Here is a 20,158-nt window from a genome sequence, read left to right on the forward strand (position 1 = left end):
CCTGGAAGCATCAGTGAAACATCTGTTGCTCACCTTGGCAGGACCCAGGGACATCTTGTTATCACTTTGCAGGGTTTGTTATTGGGGTCCAGCGAGAGAATCACTTTGAAACACTGTAATTCTGTAGGACAAGTTTTTATAGATCCAGGATTTATATGTATTTATAACATCTTTTCAGTGATTTCCAGCCCAGAAGGTCTGGTCTGTGTTCCTCGCTTTTAACATCTTAATATTCCTCACTAAGTACGCTCCTGTACTGGGTGTCAGGGTGATTGGTGGTGGGCAAATAGTCCCCTGTGTTCACGGGGTCAACACCTTGGACACAGGCAAGGACTGTCAAAGGAGTTTATAGGGTTTGTTGGGTGCACATTGGGGGTGGTGAGGGGAACAGACCTTGGACACTTAGAATTGTGGTTGGACGAGATGAATGTGACGAGATGCTCCAGGGGAAGTGAGCAGTTCATGTCATCAGGGGGAAACTTGAGTGAGCATTTGACAATGTTTGTAACGTTACTCTGCCTGGTGGTAATCCTTCTCTTTATGCCCTGGGGAGGCTCCCGTGGCTGGGCAGTGTCAGAGATGAGCCTGTGATAAAGCCTCTTGTGTATGTGCTCTCTCTGCCTCTGGGGTCACTTTCCCACTCTTTGGGTCCACTTTAATAGTGACAGGTCCTTCTCCTGCATTAAAAAATGAACAAACGTGCTTTCTAGTTTCAATGTGGAACCTAGTGGGGGTTTTTTTACTTTTATTTTTTCAACTGTGTATAAAATATATTTTCCTAGATTAAAACGGACTTCGCCTACAGCCTATTGTGATTGTTGGGAGAAATGCAAATGTAAGACTTTGATAGCTGGACAGAAATCTGCTCGTCTGGATCTGCTGTATCGTCTGCTCACTGCAACCAACCTGGTCACCCTGCCAAACAGCAGGCAAGTGGCATTTTTCTCGCAAAGGAAATAAAACAGTGTGGCCTGCCTAGGTCCCTCCCTTGATGGTGGTGGTACTCTGTTTTGCAGAGGGGAGCACCTCCTGCTATTTCTGGTACAGACAGTGGCGAGGCAAACAGTAGAGCACTGCCAGTATAGACCTCCTCGGATACGGGAGGATCGCAACCGGAAGACCGCTAATCCCGAAGGTGGGTTTGCGGGCAGACTGGGTTGGACCCCTGAGCGATCCGACTCTGTGCTGTGCTGTCCTCAATTGTGGGGCTTCTGTCTTCTAGATTCAGATATGCCTGATCATGACCTGGAGCCACCGAGGTTCGCCCAGCTTGCCTTGGAACGGGTCCTCCAGGACTGGAATGCTTTGAAATCCATGATCATGTTCGGCTCGCAGGAGAATAAGGACCCGTATGTATTCAGGAAGACTTCTGTCAATGTAATGGGTTTCTCATGTTTGTGGAGGTACTCACACTGTGTCTTTTTTTTTTTTTCCCTCTGCCAGTCTCAGTGCCAGCAGTAGGATAGGGCACCTTCTGCCAGAGGAGCAAGTGTACCTGAACCAGCAGAGCGGCACCATCAGGCTGGACTGCTTCACGCACTGTCTCATTGTCAAATGCACAGCAGATATTTTGGTACGGCTTCCAAATGCACGTGCCAGGATGACATTTTTGCTGGCTTAGCCAAGGATGTCTCTAATCGAAACTGAATTTCAATGCCTCCATTGACAGCAGTTCTTTTCATCTAATTTAAAAAACAAAAAACAAACTTCCCTGATATGTTAAAAAATATCATAGGCCACTAGGCTATGAGGAGTTCTAGAAAAATCAAAATCTGAAATACTTCACATAATTTTACAGTTGAATTATTGAATCAAATTACAGCCGAACCACTTAATGAAATTTTATGCAGCTTTAAAGCTGTTTATGAGCATCATGTTTTAAACAACAGAGATGGGCCTGAACAGTAATACACTGGGGAGTGGAGAGGGCTCTTTCTTTGCACACAGCCAACCCAGGTTGGATTCCCCAGCATTGTCTATGGTCTCCTGAGCACTGCTGGGAGTACGTTCAACATCGCCAAGTATGGCCCCAAAACCAGAAAAATAAAAGAGATGGGCCAGAGAGATTGTACATTGGTGGGTATTTGCTGTGCACGTGGCTGCCTGTTGGCTCCCAGCACTTCATGTGTCCCCTGAGCTCTGCAAGGACTATAATCTCAAGAGTACAGTCAGGAGTAAGCCCAGAGCACCACTGGTTGGGGCCCCCAGACCCAAATAACTAAAAGAATACAATGAAAATATCTGTTCTCCGTACTGAAAACATGAATTATGTACCATGTTGAGAACACAGTCTAATGTAACACTCCATGAGAAGCTGAAATGAGCTCATAAACTTAAACATTTGTGGATTAAAATTTGAGATTTTTTTTTTACTGTGAAATGTTAACATTGGGAAAGCTCTGACAAGCGTTTTCCTTTATTATTGTCTGAAGATTGTACCACTAATGGCATGATTCCAATTGTTTAAAGCTCCTAGATACTCTCCTGGGGACACTTGTCAAAGAGCTGCAGAACAAATATACTCCTGGGCGCAGAGAAGAAGCTATTGCTGTCACCATGCGGTTTCTGCGCTCTGTGGCCAGAGTCTTTGTCATTCTCAGTGTGGAAATGGCTTCGTCCAAAAAGAAAAAGTAAGGCATCCCTTTTTGTATTGGGGCCGTGTTGTGCTGTGTTGGTGATAGTGAAAACCTATTTATCTGAGACAGTTCATGAACTTGTCCTTTTCCACTCCAGCAACTTCATCCCACAGCCCATTGGGAAATGCAAGCGCGTGTTCCAGGCCCTGCTCCCCTATGCTGTGGAAGAGCTGTGCAATGTGGCCGAGTCACTCATTGTGCCTGTGCGGATGGGCATAGCACGCCCCACGGCGCCCTTCACCTTAGCGAGCACGAGCATCGACGCCATGCAGGGCAGTGAGGAGCTCTTTTCTGTGGAGCCTCTGCCGCCGCGCACATCCTCGGATCAGTCCAGCAGGTGAGTCTGGCTCCTTGAGGAGGAATCAAGACTACTTGAAGTGCAGGGGATCCATTTGTGCAGCTAGGGCTGAACTGGGAATATAGAGTCTGAACTAGGACTTTAGGAAAACATGTCTCCACAGCAGAGGTCATACCTGTTGAGCCCTGTGGGATTTGGTTGATGGGGAGAAAAAGGGTTTTTGATCTGGTAAGAAGGTTTACTTAGACTTCTGTAGACCTTGTTACCATTTGGTGTTCCTTCCCTCCCTCCCTCCATTCCTCCCTCCCTCCCTCCCTCAACCTAGTTGAAAAAACGTCAAGACTTGAAAGCACAAATTCAACTGGTCAAAGGCTTGGGCTAGAAGGACAATTCATATTTTTAACACTATGGTTTACACAATTGCTCATAATACATTTGCTTCTGCCATTCCATCTTCCAGCATCTCTCCCACTACTCCATGTGGTCCCTTGGAACCCCACCAGGAGAGTAAACCCTGAGTACTGCTGGATATGGCCAAAAGAAAAGCCTAAAAAATAACCCAAACAAGAAGGAAGGGAGGGAGGATGAAAAGGTGGCAGGGTGGGGCCGGGCGGTGGCGCTAGAGGTAAGGTGTCTGCCTTGCCAGCGCTAGCCTAGGACGGACCGCGGTTCGATCCCCCGGTGTCCCATATGGTCCCCCAAGCCAGGAGCGACTTCTGAGCGCATAGCCAGGAGTAACCCCTGAGCGTCAAACGGGTGTGGCCCCCCCCCCAAAAAAAAAAGAAAAGGTGGCAGGGTGAAGGAGGGAGTAAAATTCCCTCCACCATTGTTTTCAGATTCCTACCCACCCCCAAGCCTGTCCCCTTGGCAGGCAACAAATAATTTACTTTATATTGTTTGTTTACAACTAGGTAGCAATAGAATTATTGAAGGAAAAAAACCAACAACAAAATACATTTTTGTTGTTGTTGTTGTTGTTTTGGGCCACACCTGGGGGCGGTGCTCAGGGATTACTCCTGGCTCTGCGCTCAGATATTGCTCCTGGCAGGCTTTGAGACCATATAGATGGGGGGCGTGGGGGATCAAACTTGGGTTTGTCCCGAGTCAGTTGCATGCAAGGCAAATGCTCTACCCTCTGTGGTATCACTTCAGCCTCAAAATAAAATTTCTGAAAATGATTACAATTGGCAATGAGGTTGTTTTTATGTTTTGTTTGTTTTGTTTGTTTGTTTGTTTTTTGGTTTTTTTTGGGGGGGTTTTGGTCCACACCCAGCGGTGCTCAGGGGTTACTCCTGGCTGTCTGCTCAGAAATAGCTCCTGGCAGGCACGGGGGACCCTATGGGACACCGGGATTTGAACCAACCACCTTGGGTCCTGGATCAGCTGCTTGCAAGGCAAACGCCACTGTGCTATCTCTCCGGGCCCGGCAATGAGGTTTTTAAGGAATTGTCTAGATAGAGGTTTGCTCTACTAAGCTGTATGTTTGTTGCTGATCATTCTGTTACTGCTTTTGTTTGTTAACCTTTAGCCGGTGCCTGTACTACTTTGATGTCTTATTCGGTGTGCCCCTTGGGGTGTCAAGTATTAAAAATTTGGAGTTACTGCACTACACTCCATAAAAATACTGCAGCATATTGTGATGTTAACGTTACAAAATGGACTTCTCTTTTAGCTCTGGCAAATCAAAGTCTGCTAAAGCTCCAGATATTTTTAGTGACTCCTTTTGGATGCTTCATTGTGCCTAAAGGGTAGAGGGAAGCAAAGTTCAGACCTAGGGCCAAAAAGCAAAATATTGAAAGTGACTTGCTAAGAAGAGAATCTTAAGTTAAATCTATGTAGTAGGGAAACACACCTCTTTCTAGTAGTGTACTGTAAATAACTTAGGTCAGAAGGACAGTAGTTTCCCAGCAAGTGAATCATGTTAAATTCCAGTGGGAAACTGCTGCCTTCCAGAGAGTGGCACCACAGACACCCCCTCCCACTTCTCACAGCTCCAGCCAGTCCCAGTCGTCCTACATCATCAGGAATCCGCAGCAGCGGCGCATCAGCCAGTCGCAGCCCGTTCGGGGCCGGGATGAAGAGCAGGATGACATAGTTTCAGCAGATGTGGAAGAGGTGCCTGCCGGTTTGCGCCGTCTGTGGGTGGGGGTGGTAAATAGAATTCTAGAAATTAGGGCTAGTAGGTCACTACTGTGAAATACTTTTGCTGTCGGTTTAGACTTTCCTTCCCTGCTCTTGATTCAGGAATCCTTGATTCACTGTAAAACTGCAAGTCTGAAACATAAGCTTGGTTTTACTTGGTAGTTAATAGAATTTTTTTTGGGGGGGGTCACACCCTGCGGTGCTCAGGGGTTACTCCTGGCTGTCTGCTCAGAAATAGCTCCTGGCAGGCACGGGGGACCATGTGGGACACCAGGATTCGAACCAATCACCTTTGGTCCTGGATCAGCTGCTTGCAAGGCAAACGCCGCTGTGCTATCTCTCCGGGCCCAGAAAAATATTTTTAATGTTAAAAAGGTTTTAGGAATTTGGGGGCAAAATATTTAAAGTTGATCAAACGAAAATAAAGTAGAGCAAACACTCTGTATTTGCTAGGTAAATCCTGTAACCACACATTTGGAAGCTAATTCCCACTGCTAGATTTCTAGTTTTTCACTTTTGAGTATGAGATAATAGTCACAAACTCGGGGAAGTGTAAATAAAATTCTTGAAAACAAATAGTGCTAGAAAAGATTTTTAAAACTGCTGCGATAGTTGAGCAATGTTAGTGCATTAGCTGGAGGGTGGGGTGGTCCTCCTGGGATTGGCCACAAACAGGACTGTTGCTGTAGGTCGAGGTGGTGGAGGGTGTTGCTGGAGAGGAGGACCATCACGACGAGCAGGAGGAGCATGGAGAAGAAAATGCTGAGGCAGAGGGACAGCATGATGAGCATGATGAGGACGGTATGCGGGTGGGGGCATGGTGCTTGGAGCCTGCTTGCACCTTTAGAAGCAGTGGTTCACCTACGTATGTGTGCTTGTGTGTGCCTCAGCCTGCAGGAAACAGGCTGTCCTGTGGGCATAAGGCCCGTCCCTCCCCGACATGTTTCCTGTGCCTACCTGTTGGGTTGTGTTGGTTGTGGCCTTTCATGGCTTCTCCGCATTTGGGTGCAGCATTTTCTCTATTCTTCCCCCCACCCCCACCCACCCACTCCATGATCATGATCATATTTTTTTCTAATAGTACACTTTTAAGTTTTATGTCTTGGATTTGGGCTACACCTGTGTGCTCAGGGCTTATTCCTGACTCTGCCTTGAGGAATTACACCTGAAAGTGCTGGGGGACCATATGGATCACTGAGGATCAAACCCGGGTTAGCTGCAGCTAAAACCCTTTCTTCTGTACCGTCCCAGCCCCATCCAGTCTTGTTCCCTTCTCCCTACCAGAGTGGGCTCCCCTTCCCATGGCACTGCCTTCTTGCATCCAGCCCTGACCCATTCTAAGCAGAGCTTAGGCTCCTCAGTAGGAAGTACAGCGAGATAGATTTTGCACACATGAAACTGTGTCTTCCATGATCTGGTGTGTGTGGTCCCTGCGAACTAAGGACAAGCCCATAGCACTTAATCCTCCTCCTGGAAGCCCACTGTGAGGCAGATGTGGGTGGAGTCCCAGTTGTGCAGGATCAAGTGTGGGTTGTGCGGTGAGTCCTGGGTGCTCTGATTTCCAAGTCACTCTCAGAACCGCCGCCCCCATTCTGTAGTGGATTCTGGCTTCTTATATGCCTTTCTTGAGTCCCAGCAAATTGATGTCTTTTTCCCCTCTTCAAATGTATTTCTTAGGGAGTGACATGGAGTTGGACTTACTAGCTGCAGCAGAAACAGAAAGTGACAGTGAAAGTAACCATAGCAACCAAGATAACGCTAGTGGGCGCAGAAGTGTGGTGACTGCGGCAACTGCAGGCTCGGAAGCAGGTACCTCCCTCTAGCATGGTGCACTTAGGCTCTGTGTGGAATCTGTGGATTGTTGGGCCAATGCACTGTGTCCTACACTGAGGCTGTTAAACCTTTCCAGAACGTGTTCTCCTTTTCCTGAAGCTGCTTGGGAAGAAAATAGCACCTTAACGATCTAAAAAACATTACGGCAGAATTTAAGGCCCATTTAAAAGATTTCTTACTTAAATTGCTTTAATGGCGGGGTTTTATTTTTGTACTTTTGGCTAGTGACTGCATTCCAACTTTCAGTTTAATGCACATTTCATATGCATATTTTTCTCTCTTAAGGGGAACCTCCTCTAACTTGAACTAATTTGTCCAAAAACTTAAAACTTCAGGTGCTAGCAGTGTGCCTGCCTTCTTCTCTGAGGATGACTCGCAGTCCAATGACTCAAGTGACTCCGACAGCAGTAGCAGCCAGAGTGATGACATAGAGCAGGAGACCTTCATGCTGGACGAGCCACTGGAAAGGACAACAAGCAGCTCACATGCCAGTGGCGCTGCCCAAGCCCCGCGCTCCATGCAGTGGGCAGTCCGCAGCGCCCAGCACCAGCGGGCTGCCAGCACCGCTCCTTCCAGCACATCTACGCCGGCAGGCAAGTCGCTAAGCTTGGTGTCTGCAGGGTGTTTGCATGAGCCTTACAAATGTTGTTGCGTTCTCAGATTAAGCTTTTTCATAGTCATTCTTTCTTGTTGGCTGAGTTTAGACATAAAACTTGCGTATATGTGCTCACAGCAAGGTTTCTCACCCTGGCTGCTTAAAGCCAATGGTGCCTCTAGTTGGCCATACAGTAGAACCTGCATCCTGGACATTGCTCACATTGCTCCAGACAGCACCAGATATTGGCAGCGGGATCAGTGGCAGAATTGCCATGAAAAATACGATGGTGGCTCTTCCAGCACCATCTTTCTTCCAGTTACACCACCAACCCCCCACTCCCCCCCCCCCCCCCCCCCCCCCGCTTTGCCCACACAATTGTTCTTGTAGCCTCTGTAGAGCATGTGGGAGCCTGCACCCGGCAGAAACTGACTGTAGTAGTTAGTGTTGCTGTCCTTTTCTTTTGCAGCAAGTTCAGCGGGGCTGATTTATATTGATCCTTCAAACTTACGCCGGAGTGGCACCATAAGCACCAGTGCAGCCGCTGCAGCTGCAGCACTGGAAGCCAGCAATGCCAGCAGCTATTTGACCTCTGCAAGCAGTTTGGCGAGGGCCTACAGCATCGTCATCCGGCAGATCTCGGACTTGATGGGCCTGATCCCAAAGTATAACCACCTTGTGTACTCGCAGATTCCTGCAGCTGTGAAGCTGACGTACCAAGATGCAGTGAACTTACAGGTAAGTGTCTTCATACTATAGTTAAAGGTAAATAGAATCCAAGCTACTAGTTAAACTAAAGGGTCAGTTTGGGAAAGTTACTTATGCAGATCTACTTTTGGGAACTTTTCGGAGAATTCTAACATAAAGGCACTGAATTGTATGAATATTTAAGTGTTGACATATTACTACTATCTCGAGTTTAATTTTATTTGGATAGTTTTAACTATTTTAGTTTGGTCTTCATAGAACTATGTAGAAGAAAAGCTTATTCCCACTTGGAACTGGATGGTCAGTATTATGGATTCTACTGAAGCTCAATTACGTTATGGTTCTGCATTAGCATCTGCTGGTGATCCCGGACACCCAAACCATCCTCTTCATGCATCTCAGAATTCAGCGCGGAGGGAGAGGATGACTGCACGGGAAGAGGCTAGCTTACGAACTCTGGAAGGGAGACGGTAGGACATGCTCCAGCGTGCGTGTCTGTTGGAACCCTTCATTCTAGAGCGTTAGAGATGTGGGCTTGCTCTTCTGTTACCTACAGCTCTATGGATGGTGGATGGTAACGAAGGAAGTACAAAAAAGCTTGATCTTGAATGTATTTCATTGGAGAGTAGTTGGGTGTCCTCCCTAGTCTCTCATTCATTGTCCCCCACAGGAAAGCACACATTCCTGCCATAATTGAATATGAATGTGCTTTGCACTTCAGCAGGAGGGTGAGGGTGGGTGTGTGTGTGAGTGTGTGTGTGTGTGTGTGTGTGTGTGTGTTTCATTTCCCCTTTGATAATGGTGACCCATGGAGTTGTTTTTCTCTGTTTGCTGTAGTCTTGTCCATGAAGGAACCTGGCCTCTAGTCAGAACTTTAGAACAAAGGTCCCCAAATGTCCTTGTCCACTGCCCCTTTCCAAGAAAATAATTACTAAGTTCCCCCCTCCCAGAATATCTACACTGTAATTAAAAACTGTGCTCCCTAGTTGCTCTTGAGGTTATTGCTGTGTACTCCCCCAGTCAGTTCCAGCGACCTCTAACGGGGGTGGATATCCTCCACTTTGAGAACACTGTTAGAATTTGGTTCACATAAACTTTGAATCACAAAGGGGGAAAGATGGGTGTAGGAGGACCTCCTAGGAAATTTAACAAGACTGTACTGGGATCTAGAGTAGGTCTAGAGCAGCTTTCCTTAAAACAGGATGGAGAGGGCCTAGAAGGAAAAAAAGTCCAAGTCTATGAACAAAACCAGGCAGAATTCAAGATTAGTTTTTTAATTCGAAATAGGTAATAGGAAAATTAGAAGAAAAATCTAGAGAAGTGAAATGGGGTGTTCTGAGCTGATTGAGAGCTAGCAGAGAAATGAGTGGTAATGTTGACTATGAAGAATGAATGCTGGACCCTAGAGAGACATTGCTGGTGGGAGGGTGCCACAGCCATGCACACAGCATTGATCCAGCTTACCCACTTAAACTGTGCTTTCATGCTTTTTAGTGTATTTAAAATTGTGGAACCATCACAACTAATTTTGGGATCTTAATGACTTGTCTATAAGAAGTCCCATATCTGTTCATAATTTCACTCTCTTCTACCCTGTCCCCCCCACTCTTTCTTCTTTAAGCAAGCTTGGCTATATTCTCTCTGTAGATTTGAATGTTTTGACATATCACATAGCTAGACTCATGCTCAAGCCTTTTAGGCTTCCTTCACCATGGTAATAAGTTGAAGGTTGATTCATATTTAATATGTATCAATATATGACTTTAAAAATGTCCCAGCATTCCATTATATGAATACCATATTTTATCTTTTCCTAAGTCAGTGGACATTTGGGTTTCTTAGACTTTCTGGTGATTATGGATAATGTTGCTCTGAACATCTATGTAAATATTTTTGTGTAATTATGTTTTCAGTTATCTGTGGTATGTGCTTTGTTTTGATGTCATACCTGGAAGTATATGAGTGTTACTCCTGGCCTTGCACTCAGTAATTGCTCCTTAGTTGGCTTGAAGGATTATATGGTTTATCAGGGATTTAAATCTAGGCTTGCCGCATACAAGGCAAGTGCCTTGCCCACTGTACTATTGCTCCAGCTATACCTCATTTTGAAATTGCCGAGTAATATATTAATTTCAACTGTTTAGCATTTTGAGACCTACTAGATTATTTCCTGGAGTAGCCAAGCCTTTGTTATTTCTCAGTGGGGGAGGCCCACACCTACCAATGTTCTGGACCTCCTTCCAACTCGGTGCTCACAGAGCCATGCAGTGCCAGGGATCAAGCCCCATTCTGAGTAGCTGAGCCATTTTTATTCCCAGTGGTAGTAGATAACGGATCCAATTTCTCCAGCACTTACTTCATCCCAGCGGATGGGGAGTGTAGCATTTCATTGGGGGTTTGAGTACATTTTCCTAATTGTGATGATACTGAGCATCATTTCATTTGTTTATTGGCCATTTGTCTGGATGCTGGGAGATATTTGTCAAGATCCTTTCCTTTTACTTATCATCCTTGTTACTTTGAAGGTCAATCCCAGTGATATTCAGTGAACTGATTTGACTGGGACTTCAGTGCTAAAGCCTAGTCAGTGGCGCTGGGAGTTCATGTGTACTCGGGGTCAGATTCTGATCCAGGCACATTTAAAGAAAGCACCCCTGATTCCTGAGCTTGCTTCCTTCCCCTTTTTTTATTTAATGAATTTTTAATTGCATCACCCCGAGATAATTACAAAGTTCTTGACAGTTACTGTCAGTGTACAATATCCTTCACAAGTGCACAATTTTTGCCACCAATACCCTAGTTTCCTCCTTCCCTCCTACCTGTCTTCTCTCCTGTCTTCTGTGGCAGACATTTATCTTCTCTCTCTTCGCCCACTTTATATAATTGAGCTTTGAGTCCTTCCTTTATATTTTCTTCACACAGATTCCCAAGATCATTCATAAAATCTTGGCCCCACTCTGTAAGTTGTCTTTTCACTTTGAAAAACAAAAAATACACACACATATATATATAGCCTGTGATCATGCCAGCACTTTGTTTTCTTCTATGATTTGTGCTTTGGACATCATTTTAAGGTAACAGAATAAAGGCAACGTTTGGTGTCTGAAAGCTAGCTTGTTAGAAATGCAAATTTGGGGCCCCACTGAAGTTATAGGCACAGAGTCAACTGTTTTCAGAAGGCTTCTGGGTAATTTTGATATCAGAATTAAGGACCCCAGTCTTGAGGGAAGGAGCTCTATCTGCCATTCCGTAGGGCAGTGGTGGGCAGCCTTTTTTTTCAACTGAGCCAAATCTCGCCAAAACCACGATTGAAATTTATTTTGAGAGCCACACAGGGGGTGCACTGACAGAGGCTAGGAGCAGAGTCCTGACTCCTGGAGCAGCCGCCCGGAACACAGAAGAGCCGCATTAAAAAAGTGGAAAGAGCCGCATGTGGCTTGCCGACCACTGCCGTAGGGCATTAGGGCAGGTGAACGCTAGACCAAAAGCCGTGGGTTTAGTGAAAGTTTATTCAGAAGCAATTTCAACTCCCATTTTTGCGTATTTATAATAAGAGTAAACTTGCTTGTGCTTTTAGTAAAGTTTCATTTCTTTCCTTACCAAGCCGCGCCACGCTGCTGAGTGCCAGGCAAGGAATGCTGTCTGCTCGAGGGGACTTCCTCAATTATGCTCTGTCTTTAATGCGTTCACACAATGATGAACATTCAGATGTTCTTCCGGTGCTGGATGTGTGCTCCCTGAAGCACGTGGCATATGTTTTCCAAGCTCTTATATATTGGATTAAAGCAATGAATCAGCAGACAACATTGGATACACCCCAACTGGAACGCAAAAGGTACTGTTTTGCTCTGAGGTCCTTTTGAGAAATACTTGCTAGTGTCTTTCTGTTTTGTTTGTTTTTGGATCACACCCAGCAACGCTTATGCGTTGCTTCTGGTTCTGCGCTCAGAAATCACCCCTGGCAGGCTCAGAGGACCATATGGGATGCCAGGAGTCCAACTACCATAGGTCCTGGGTCAGCCACGTGCAAGGCAAACACTCTACTGCTGTGCTATCTCTCCGGCCCCGTATATTTTCACATCAGTTTCACTGTCAGGTTTTGGAATGACAACACGATACAGAAACATTACAAACAGGAAAGTGGACTTGAATTTATCCAACTTTTCTCTGCCGCATCCCCTGATTTAAAACAGGAAATCTGTGGATTAATAAATTGATTAGTTTTTCCTTTCTTTGTTTCTGTTGAGCCTGTTTGATAATTGCAGCACATTTGGTTGGTCAGTGTCTCAGGCTCAGAGTCAAAGACTTTTATCAGTGTACTTGGAATTGGTTAAGACACTTCTAATTGAATAGTTTAGGTTTTATTTGTTTCTGTTTCCCCTCACCTTTTCTTGTGCTCTTGAGTGCACAAATACTTCATATAGAATGACTCAATTTTCTTCTTAAAGGACTCGAGAACTCTTGGAACTGGGCATTGATAATGAAGATTCAGAACATGAAAATGATGATGACACCAATCAAAGTTAGTGCTCAGAAAATCTGCCAATCTACAAGAAATGGCTTCCTCAGTCTTTCTCGTCAGCTTGCTAACTTCATTATTTTATGTTTGGGTGGAAATTTTTCTTTCCTATATCCCATTTCTTGCTTTTCCTATCCATTTTATCTTTGTTAATTCTAGCATTATTTACTTTATAAATAAAGATTAATTTAGGAATGCTCCAAATTTTATCTTTCCTTTGAATTTTTCTTTTTTTTTTTTCTTTTTCTTTTTTTTTTTTTTGGGTTTTGGGTCACACCTGGCAATTCTCAGGGGTTACTTCTGGCTCTACGCTCAGAAATCACTCCTGGCAGGCTCAGGGAACCATATGGGATGCCAGGATTTGAACCACCGTCCTTCTGCTTGCAAGGCAAATGCCCTACTTTCATGCTATCTCTCCAGCCCCGAATTTGTCAAATGGAAAACTTTTGCATCTGATTGCCGGCTGTATTTTTTTTGTTGTTGTTGTGGTTGTTTTTGGGTCACACCAGCAGTGCTCAGGGGTTACTCCTGGCAGGCTCAGCGGACCATATGGGATGCCAGGATTTGAACTATTGTCCTTCTGCATGCAAGGCAAACACCCCATTCCTGTGCTATCTCTCCAGTCCCTCCTTTGAAATTCTTTTTGTTTTTGTTTTTGTGCCACACCCGGCGGTGCTCAGGGGTTACTCCTGGCTGTCTGCTCAGAAATCGCTCCTGGCAGGCACGGGGGACCATATGGGACACTGGGATTCGAACCAACCACCTTTGGTCCTGGATCGGCTGCTTGCAAGGCAAACGCCGCTGTGCTCTCTCTTCAGGCCCTCCTTTGAAATTCTTAACCCATTTAAGTAAACTCTTAACCAAGCCTTTGCTAACATTGATGCAAAAAAGATTAATTAAAAAAAGAGAGAAATGGTAATCATAACTCCTGATTATTAAAGCTCTCTCCATTTCTTTCATTTTATTTCCCAAAGTAAGCTTGAATTTTGTGGCTGGCCTGTGTCATAGCATTTGTTCCTATTGTGTATGTGTGTGTGTGTGTGTGTGTGTGTGTGTGTGTGTGTTGGATGGTAAAACCAATATTTTTTTATTTGACTTTTTGCATAATCATCATTTCTTCCTTTTTCCCTAGAGATAAATAATAATTCTATTGTGTAAATATACTGCACCTTTATCCACTCATTTATTAGGCATCTTAATATATTTCCATGTACTTATACTAAAGCTAAATTTGGGGCTGGAAGAGAGAGTACAGAGGGTAAAGCATTTGCCTTGCATGAAGCTGTTCCCAATTTCATCCCTGGCACCACATTTTAGTTCGTCTATAGAGCATCACCAGGAGTCACTCCTGAGCACAGAGCCACGGTTAGGTCGTGAGCACCATTGCATATTCATTCTCTCTCCCCACTCCTTTCCCTTCTCTCTCTCCCCCCCCTTCTTTCCATACCAACTATCTTTATAATTATTTTTGAGTATGATTTTATAGAGAACAGGAATTTCAGAATGAGATTGAAGGGTTTATGGTTTCTTTTCCCCATGATTTTTCTAAACACACCTCTGTTCTCTTTATGCTTAGGTGCGACTTTGAATGATAAGGATGATGAGTCTCTTCCTGCAGAAACTGGCCAAAACCACCCATTTTTCCGTCGCTCAGACTCCATGACGTTCCTTGGGTGCATACCCCCAAATCCCTTTGAAGTGCCTCTGGCTGAAGCCATTCCCTTGGCGGACCAGCCTCATCTGTTGCAGGTCTCTTACACAGTCTTAACTTTCCTTTGAATCAACTGTTTGTTTTGAAATGTTGAATGTAACAAGAATATTTCTGTTAAAATTTCAGCCAAATGCTAGGAAGGAGGATCTTTTTGGCCGGCCAAGTCAGGGTCTTTATTCTTCATCTGCCATTAGTGGGAAGTGCTTAATGGAGGTCACAGTGGATAGAAACTGCTTGGAGGTAAGAGACATGCATCTAATAAAAAGAGAGAGATGCATCTTTATAATCTATTTCTAGATAACCTCTTCATCCAGCAGCAGAAGTTTTTGGGTAATCATTAATTCAGAATACTGGGCCAGAGCTCTGGTACAGTGCAGATAAGACACTTGCCTGACATGCAGCTGACCCAGATTCAATCTTGCCATCTCATATGGTCCCCCTAGCACTGCCAAGAGTTATTCCGTATTGCAGAGCCAGAAGTAATACTTGAGCATTGCCAGGCATGGCCCCAAATCAAACCGCCTTAGAAAGTAATAGAATTCCAGCAGTGTCGGAAAACTGACTTGAGACTTACTTGCTGTGTCAGCTGTCTTTATAAGTGGCATTTTGGGGGTAGGAGGGATAGCACAGCAGTAGGACATTTGCCTTACATGCTGCCAACCTGGGATGGACCCAGCTTCGATCATCCCCAGCATCCCCATATGGTTCCTTGTGTTTGCCAGGAGCAATTTCTTTTTTTTTTCTTTTTTCTTTTCCTTTTTTTTTTTTTTTTTTTTTCTTTTTTGGTTTTTGGGCCACACCCATTTGATTCTCAGCGGTTACTCCTGGCTATGTGCTCAGAAATCGCTCCTGGCTTGGGGGGACCATATGGGACAGGTCCGTCCTAGGCTAGTGCTTGCAGGGCAGATTACCTTACCTCTAGCGCCACCTCTGGCCCCTCCAGGAGCGATTTCTGATAACAGAGCCAGGAGTAGCCCCTGAGCACCACCGGGTTTGCCCCAAAACAAACAAACGATAAAAGGGCAGTTTTATTATGTACTTTGTCTAGTTCACAGAATTGCTGTGTACTGCTGAAAATTTTTATATGTGTGTTTTTTTAGTGGTGCTCAGGACTTACTTCAGGCTTTGCACTCAGGGATCTATTTCTGGTGAACTCGGGATCAAATAGGTTGCCTGAGATTGAACCCGAATCAGCCTTGTGCAAGGCAGGTGCCCTGCTTTTATATCAGCTTATATATGGCATGGCTTGAAAAAATTTTTGACTCTAGAATGAGTCATTTAATAATATTTAATGTTTATGCTATCACCTTGAGCACTGCTACCCATTTGGAGAAAGTTGGGTAAATTTTTTCTTTGTTTTATTCTGTTGTAGTTCATTCAGTACAGGATAGAAGAGAGCCTGCTTTTCTTGTTGAAGGCCTGGATTTAGCCCCAAGCAGTGTCCCTGAGCTCTACTGTATATACTAAGGCCCCATACCCCCTGCAAAAAAAAAAAGGGAAAAAGCAAAAGCATCCCTTCTCCTCAGGCCAAAGAGATAAGGCAGTGGGTAAGGGCCTTGCACACAGCTGACCTGAATTTGATCCCTGGCACCCTATATGACACAGACACACAATTTCCTGACTCTGGAGCTCTAATGGGTATGTCTCAGAAAACAAAATAAAACAAAAAACCCGATAAGAGAGCACATAGTGAAAATGTGTAAGAGACATAAGTGTGACCACATATATATACACATAGAGACCTTTTTAAAAAATTTCATGAGATGCTTTAGTAAATGAACTGGGCTTAAGAGGTCAGCCAGGTAATCAGCTGGGAAAGAAAGAAGATGTCTGTTTGTAGTGACTTCTATGTGATTTCTATGAAATTTTAGTAAGCTGAAAAGGACATGGAAAATTTATTTTGTGGCTTATTTTTTAAAATTTAACTTTTAAACAAAAATTTATAGGTTCTTCCAACTAAAATGTCTTATGCTGCTAATCTGAAAAACGTAATGAATATGCAAACTCGGCAAAAAAAGGAAGGGGAAGAACCAAGTCTGCTGCCTGAAGAAGCAGAGAGTTCAAAGCCAGGGCCTTCTGCTCACGATCTTGCTGCTCAGCTCAAGAGTAGTTTGCTGGCCGAGATAGGACTGACAGAGAGCGAAGGGCCACCACTGACATCCTTCAGGTATTTGCTGACTATTAGTTCACTTTTAGGTGGCTATATTTAGAGGGGCCAGTGTTGTTAGTACAATAGGCAGGGTGTAGGGTGCTTGCCTTGCACAGGATCAACCCAAATTCAATCCCTGGCATCCCATCTAGTGCCCTGAACCTGCCAGAAGTAAGTCCTGAGCACCATCAGGTGTGACCAACAAACAAACAAATTTCAATTCAGAAATTTTGTGATTGTGTCTATTGTAGATAATAGAAATAATTATTTCCTGAAATTACAACCTTTCTCAATTTGGAGTTTGGGGTGCTAACTTACTGTGTCATTCATTGACTGGCATTCTGGCTTCTCCTTTTTTGGAGGAAATTTTCAGATTCCATTCTTCATGAGTTAAGTATACCCAGGTCAAATTGCCAGTTACAGATTTGGTACCCAGCTCAGCTAAGGTACAGCAGGAAGTAGCTGGGCCTTTTCTTTATGTAGAAGAAAGAATTATGAGTAAGGTTCGAAAAGAAACAAGCAGCTATAGAAGAGTTCTCTGCAGGAGAGGACAGGGTAAGAGTGTTGAGTTCTGTCACTGAGCACCCTTTTCTTTCCAGGCCCCAGTGTAGTTTCATGGGAATGGTTATTTCCCACGACATGCTGTTAGGACGCTGGCGCCTTTCCTTAGAACTGTTTGGCAGAGTATTCATGGAGGATGTTGGAGCAGAGCCTGGATCAGTATGTATTTTAAGTTCTTTAAGTTCTAGTCTGCCGGTTAAGACCATATTTCAGAGAATAATTGTGTCATGCTTTTTTTTTTAAGATCCTAACTGAATTGGGTGGTTTTGAGGTAAAAGAATCAAAATTCCGTAGAGAAATGGAAAAACTGAGAAACCAGCAGTCAAGAGATTTATCACTAGAGGTAAAGGTATTTAGATTTTCTTGTATTACACATACAGTCTGCCATCTATATAAAGTTAAAAAACAAAACATAACAAATCTTGCGTAGGGATATATATATATATATATATATTTATATGTGGTGTAATAAGAAATTAAAAGAAAAAAGCCAGACTTGGTTTAGGGGCTGGAGCACATGAGCCCCAGGTTCGAGCCTTAGCTCGAGGAACTTCCAGGTTGGCCCCAAAACAAAACAAAACAAAGCAAAATTTAAAGACAATAAACGATGCTGTTCATGATTATCTCTGGCAGTTGGTTTCTTAGCATCCTCTAAAGAAGATTGGTGAGTTTTTTTTTAAGTATCATTATGCCTGCATGAATTGATTTTTTTTTTTTTTTCTGTTGGGCTTCATTCCACTCAGGTTTTTGCATTAGTTCATGCGTTCATTGTGCAAGTTGGGGTCCTGGGTCCTTTTGGCCCCAAACTCCTTTTTGCATAAATCTGATCATCTTTGACAACTTCCTTCCTTCCTTTCTGGAGTGTGGATTCCCATCTGTCATAGATCAGCCACATCTTCTGGAAGCCCTGATTCCTTTTAGTAGGAATTTGTATTCTGAGATATGAAAATCTGGACATGGGTCCCTGGGCCCACTGCTTCCTTGGCTGGTCACTGCTTCTAGGCCTTTCCTGTGGCTAGGATAGAATTCCTCGAGTAAAGGAATGCTATAGTTGGTTATGTGCATGCATGAGAAAACCATTAGCAGTATTGTAAATCACAGAACCTTAGTCAATATGGAAAATAAGACATGAAAGCTTCAGGAACCAGAAATGGATCAAAGGTGGGATGGGTGGAGGACATGCCTATGTGTCCAAGGCTCTGAGCTCTGAGTCCAGTTTGGTTCCCAGCATCACAGAGTCTCAAGCAAACCAGGGTTGGTCCTGTGGCCTCCAGCCTTGTAAGGCCCAAACCCTGAGCCTCCGCTCTATATCACCAATGAGTATAGCCAGGAGGGGTCCTCCTATGTACCTCTACAGATACACCCCTCTCCCAAAGGTGGGCTACATTAGATGTTCATCTAGATAATTTCTAGATAAATTTTAGACTTGGAATTTTGTTTATCTTTGTGCGTGAGTGTGTTCACACACACTTCAACTTTTGGGTCACATGATGTTTTGCACTGTGGGCGTTGGGGACTTAGGGTGCTAGAGAGCTAATTCAGGACTTCTGAATAAGAACATGTGCTCTAGTCCTCACTTGCTTTCATTACATAGCAAATATAGAACAGTCAGATTGTAGAATCAACATCAGTAACTAGGTGACTGAAAAACAGTTTCCAATTCACGTGTAATTCTTGGACCTTAAAGCATATGCAGTGGGAGATGTACAGTCCATTATGTTGGCTTTAAATACATTTTAACTCGTTGTTCCTCTGTGCATTTGCTATCGTTTCCATACAGTCAGTAACTTTTTAAACTATCAAGTTTATTTATTTCTGGAGTGTCTTTGATAAAGATTGCTAGACATGGAATTGCTGGGTTATGGACCGAAGTACAGCTTTGCCAAATACCTGTGTATGGCAGCTGATTTTTATTGTTGTTGTTGTTTAACAGTTGGTATTTTCATCGGTATGGAAATGTTAGATTCTCTGTAGATGTGCAAATTTTAGATTTTTGTTCAATTAGATATATAAGAAATGCCAGCTTGGGCTGTAGCCAATAGCGCAGTGGGTAGGTAGGGCATTTGCCTTGCATGTGGCCAACCTGGGTTCAATCCCTGGAATCCCATATGGTTCTCTGAGCCAGCTAGGAGTAACCCTGAGCCACTGTATGTGGCTGCCCCTCCCCCAAAATAAAGAAGTGATGAAGAAATGGCAACTCAGTATGCTTAATACATACATTTCTCTCATGAGAAACCAAACATTTACATATTTAAGATCAGTTCGATTTCTTATTTGGAACATTTTTATTGATTTGTTTTGCCTACCTTTTTTGTATTGTTTTAGGTGTGACTCATCTTAGATGTGTTTTTTTTCTTTTCTCTTTTGAGCCACACCCAGTGATGCTCAAGTGTTACTCCTGGCTATGTGCTCAGAAATCGCTCCTGGCTTGGGGGACCATATGGGACGGGGGGGGGGGGGCGGTGGAGGGGAGGGTCCGAACTTCGGTCCGTCCTAGGCTAGTGCGCACAAGGCAGATGCCTTACGCCCTGCGCCACTGCTCCGGCCCCTCATCTTGGATGTTTTGTGTGCATCATTTGTGAATATGTATCTTCGTAAAAGGGGGCTATTTTTCTTAGTTTGCTGATTTTCTTTTACTTTGCTGGTGGTGGTCTTATCACTGAAGCCAAAATTCTACATTATTTTTCTTTTTAACTATTTCCTCTTACGATTCACTTGTATTCACTTGTATTTAGATTCTGATGTATTCCAGCATTGAGTAAATTACGGTTTTCCAGTATATTTCTCTAAAAGAAAATGTTAGAACTGGAGCCAGATAGATAGTGTAGTGGGTTCAGTGCTTACCTTACATGTGATATCTGCGTGCCCCAAATACAGCTGGGTGTGTCCTGAAAACCAAAAAAAAGGAAAAAAATGTTAAAGCTGAGTTAAATTCCATTTTCCTTTCTTATTGCAAGATATTCTTGTATGGTTTATAATGTTGTATAGCTGGCACATGTATGCTCC

General features: G+C 44.0%; 1 protein-coding gene across 1 annotated transcript in view; it reads left to right on the forward strand.

Moving 5' to 3' along the window:
* The window catches only part of UBR5 (ubiquitin protein ligase E3 component n-recognin 5), a 120,666-nt gene that overhangs the window by 78,524 nt on the left and 21,984 nt on the right, over window positions 1-20,158 (forward strand). The window contains exons 29-47 of the mRNA XM_049773823.1: window positions 783-929; window positions 1,017-1,135; window positions 1,223-1,349; window positions 1,444-1,573; window positions 2,470-2,630; window positions 2,734-2,973; window positions 4,926-5,049; window positions 5,766-5,877; window positions 6,754-6,885; window positions 7,245-7,506; window positions 7,978-8,242; window positions 8,471-8,682; window positions 11,817-12,047; window positions 12,661-12,734; window positions 14,308-14,480; window positions 14,569-14,682; window positions 16,389-16,609; window positions 17,191-17,311; window positions 17,397-17,495. Of these exons, the coding sequence (XP_049629780.1) occupies window positions 783-929; window positions 1,017-1,135; window positions 1,223-1,349; window positions 1,444-1,573; window positions 2,470-2,630; window positions 2,734-2,973; window positions 4,926-5,049; window positions 5,766-5,877; window positions 6,754-6,885; window positions 7,245-7,506; window positions 7,978-8,242; window positions 8,471-8,682; window positions 11,817-12,047; window positions 12,661-12,734; window positions 14,308-14,480; window positions 14,569-14,682; window positions 16,389-16,609; window positions 17,191-17,311; window positions 17,397-17,495 (3,064 nt within the window). The remainder of the gene's footprint in view (window positions 1-782; window positions 930-1,016; window positions 1,136-1,222; window positions 1,350-1,443; window positions 1,574-2,469; window positions 2,631-2,733; window positions 2,974-4,925; window positions 5,050-5,765; window positions 5,878-6,753; window positions 6,886-7,244; window positions 7,507-7,977; window positions 8,243-8,470; window positions 8,683-11,816; window positions 12,048-12,660; window positions 12,735-14,307; window positions 14,481-14,568; window positions 14,683-16,388; window positions 16,610-17,190; window positions 17,312-17,396; window positions 17,496-20,158) is intronic.

The sequence above is a fragment of the Suncus etruscus genome, chromosome 5, assembly GCF_024139225.1.
Source record: "Suncus etruscus isolate mSunEtr1 chromosome 5, mSunEtr1.pri.cur, whole genome shotgun sequence".
Classification (NCBI taxonomy): Eukaryota; Metazoa; Chordata; class Mammalia; order Eulipotyphla; family Soricidae; genus Suncus; species Suncus etruscus.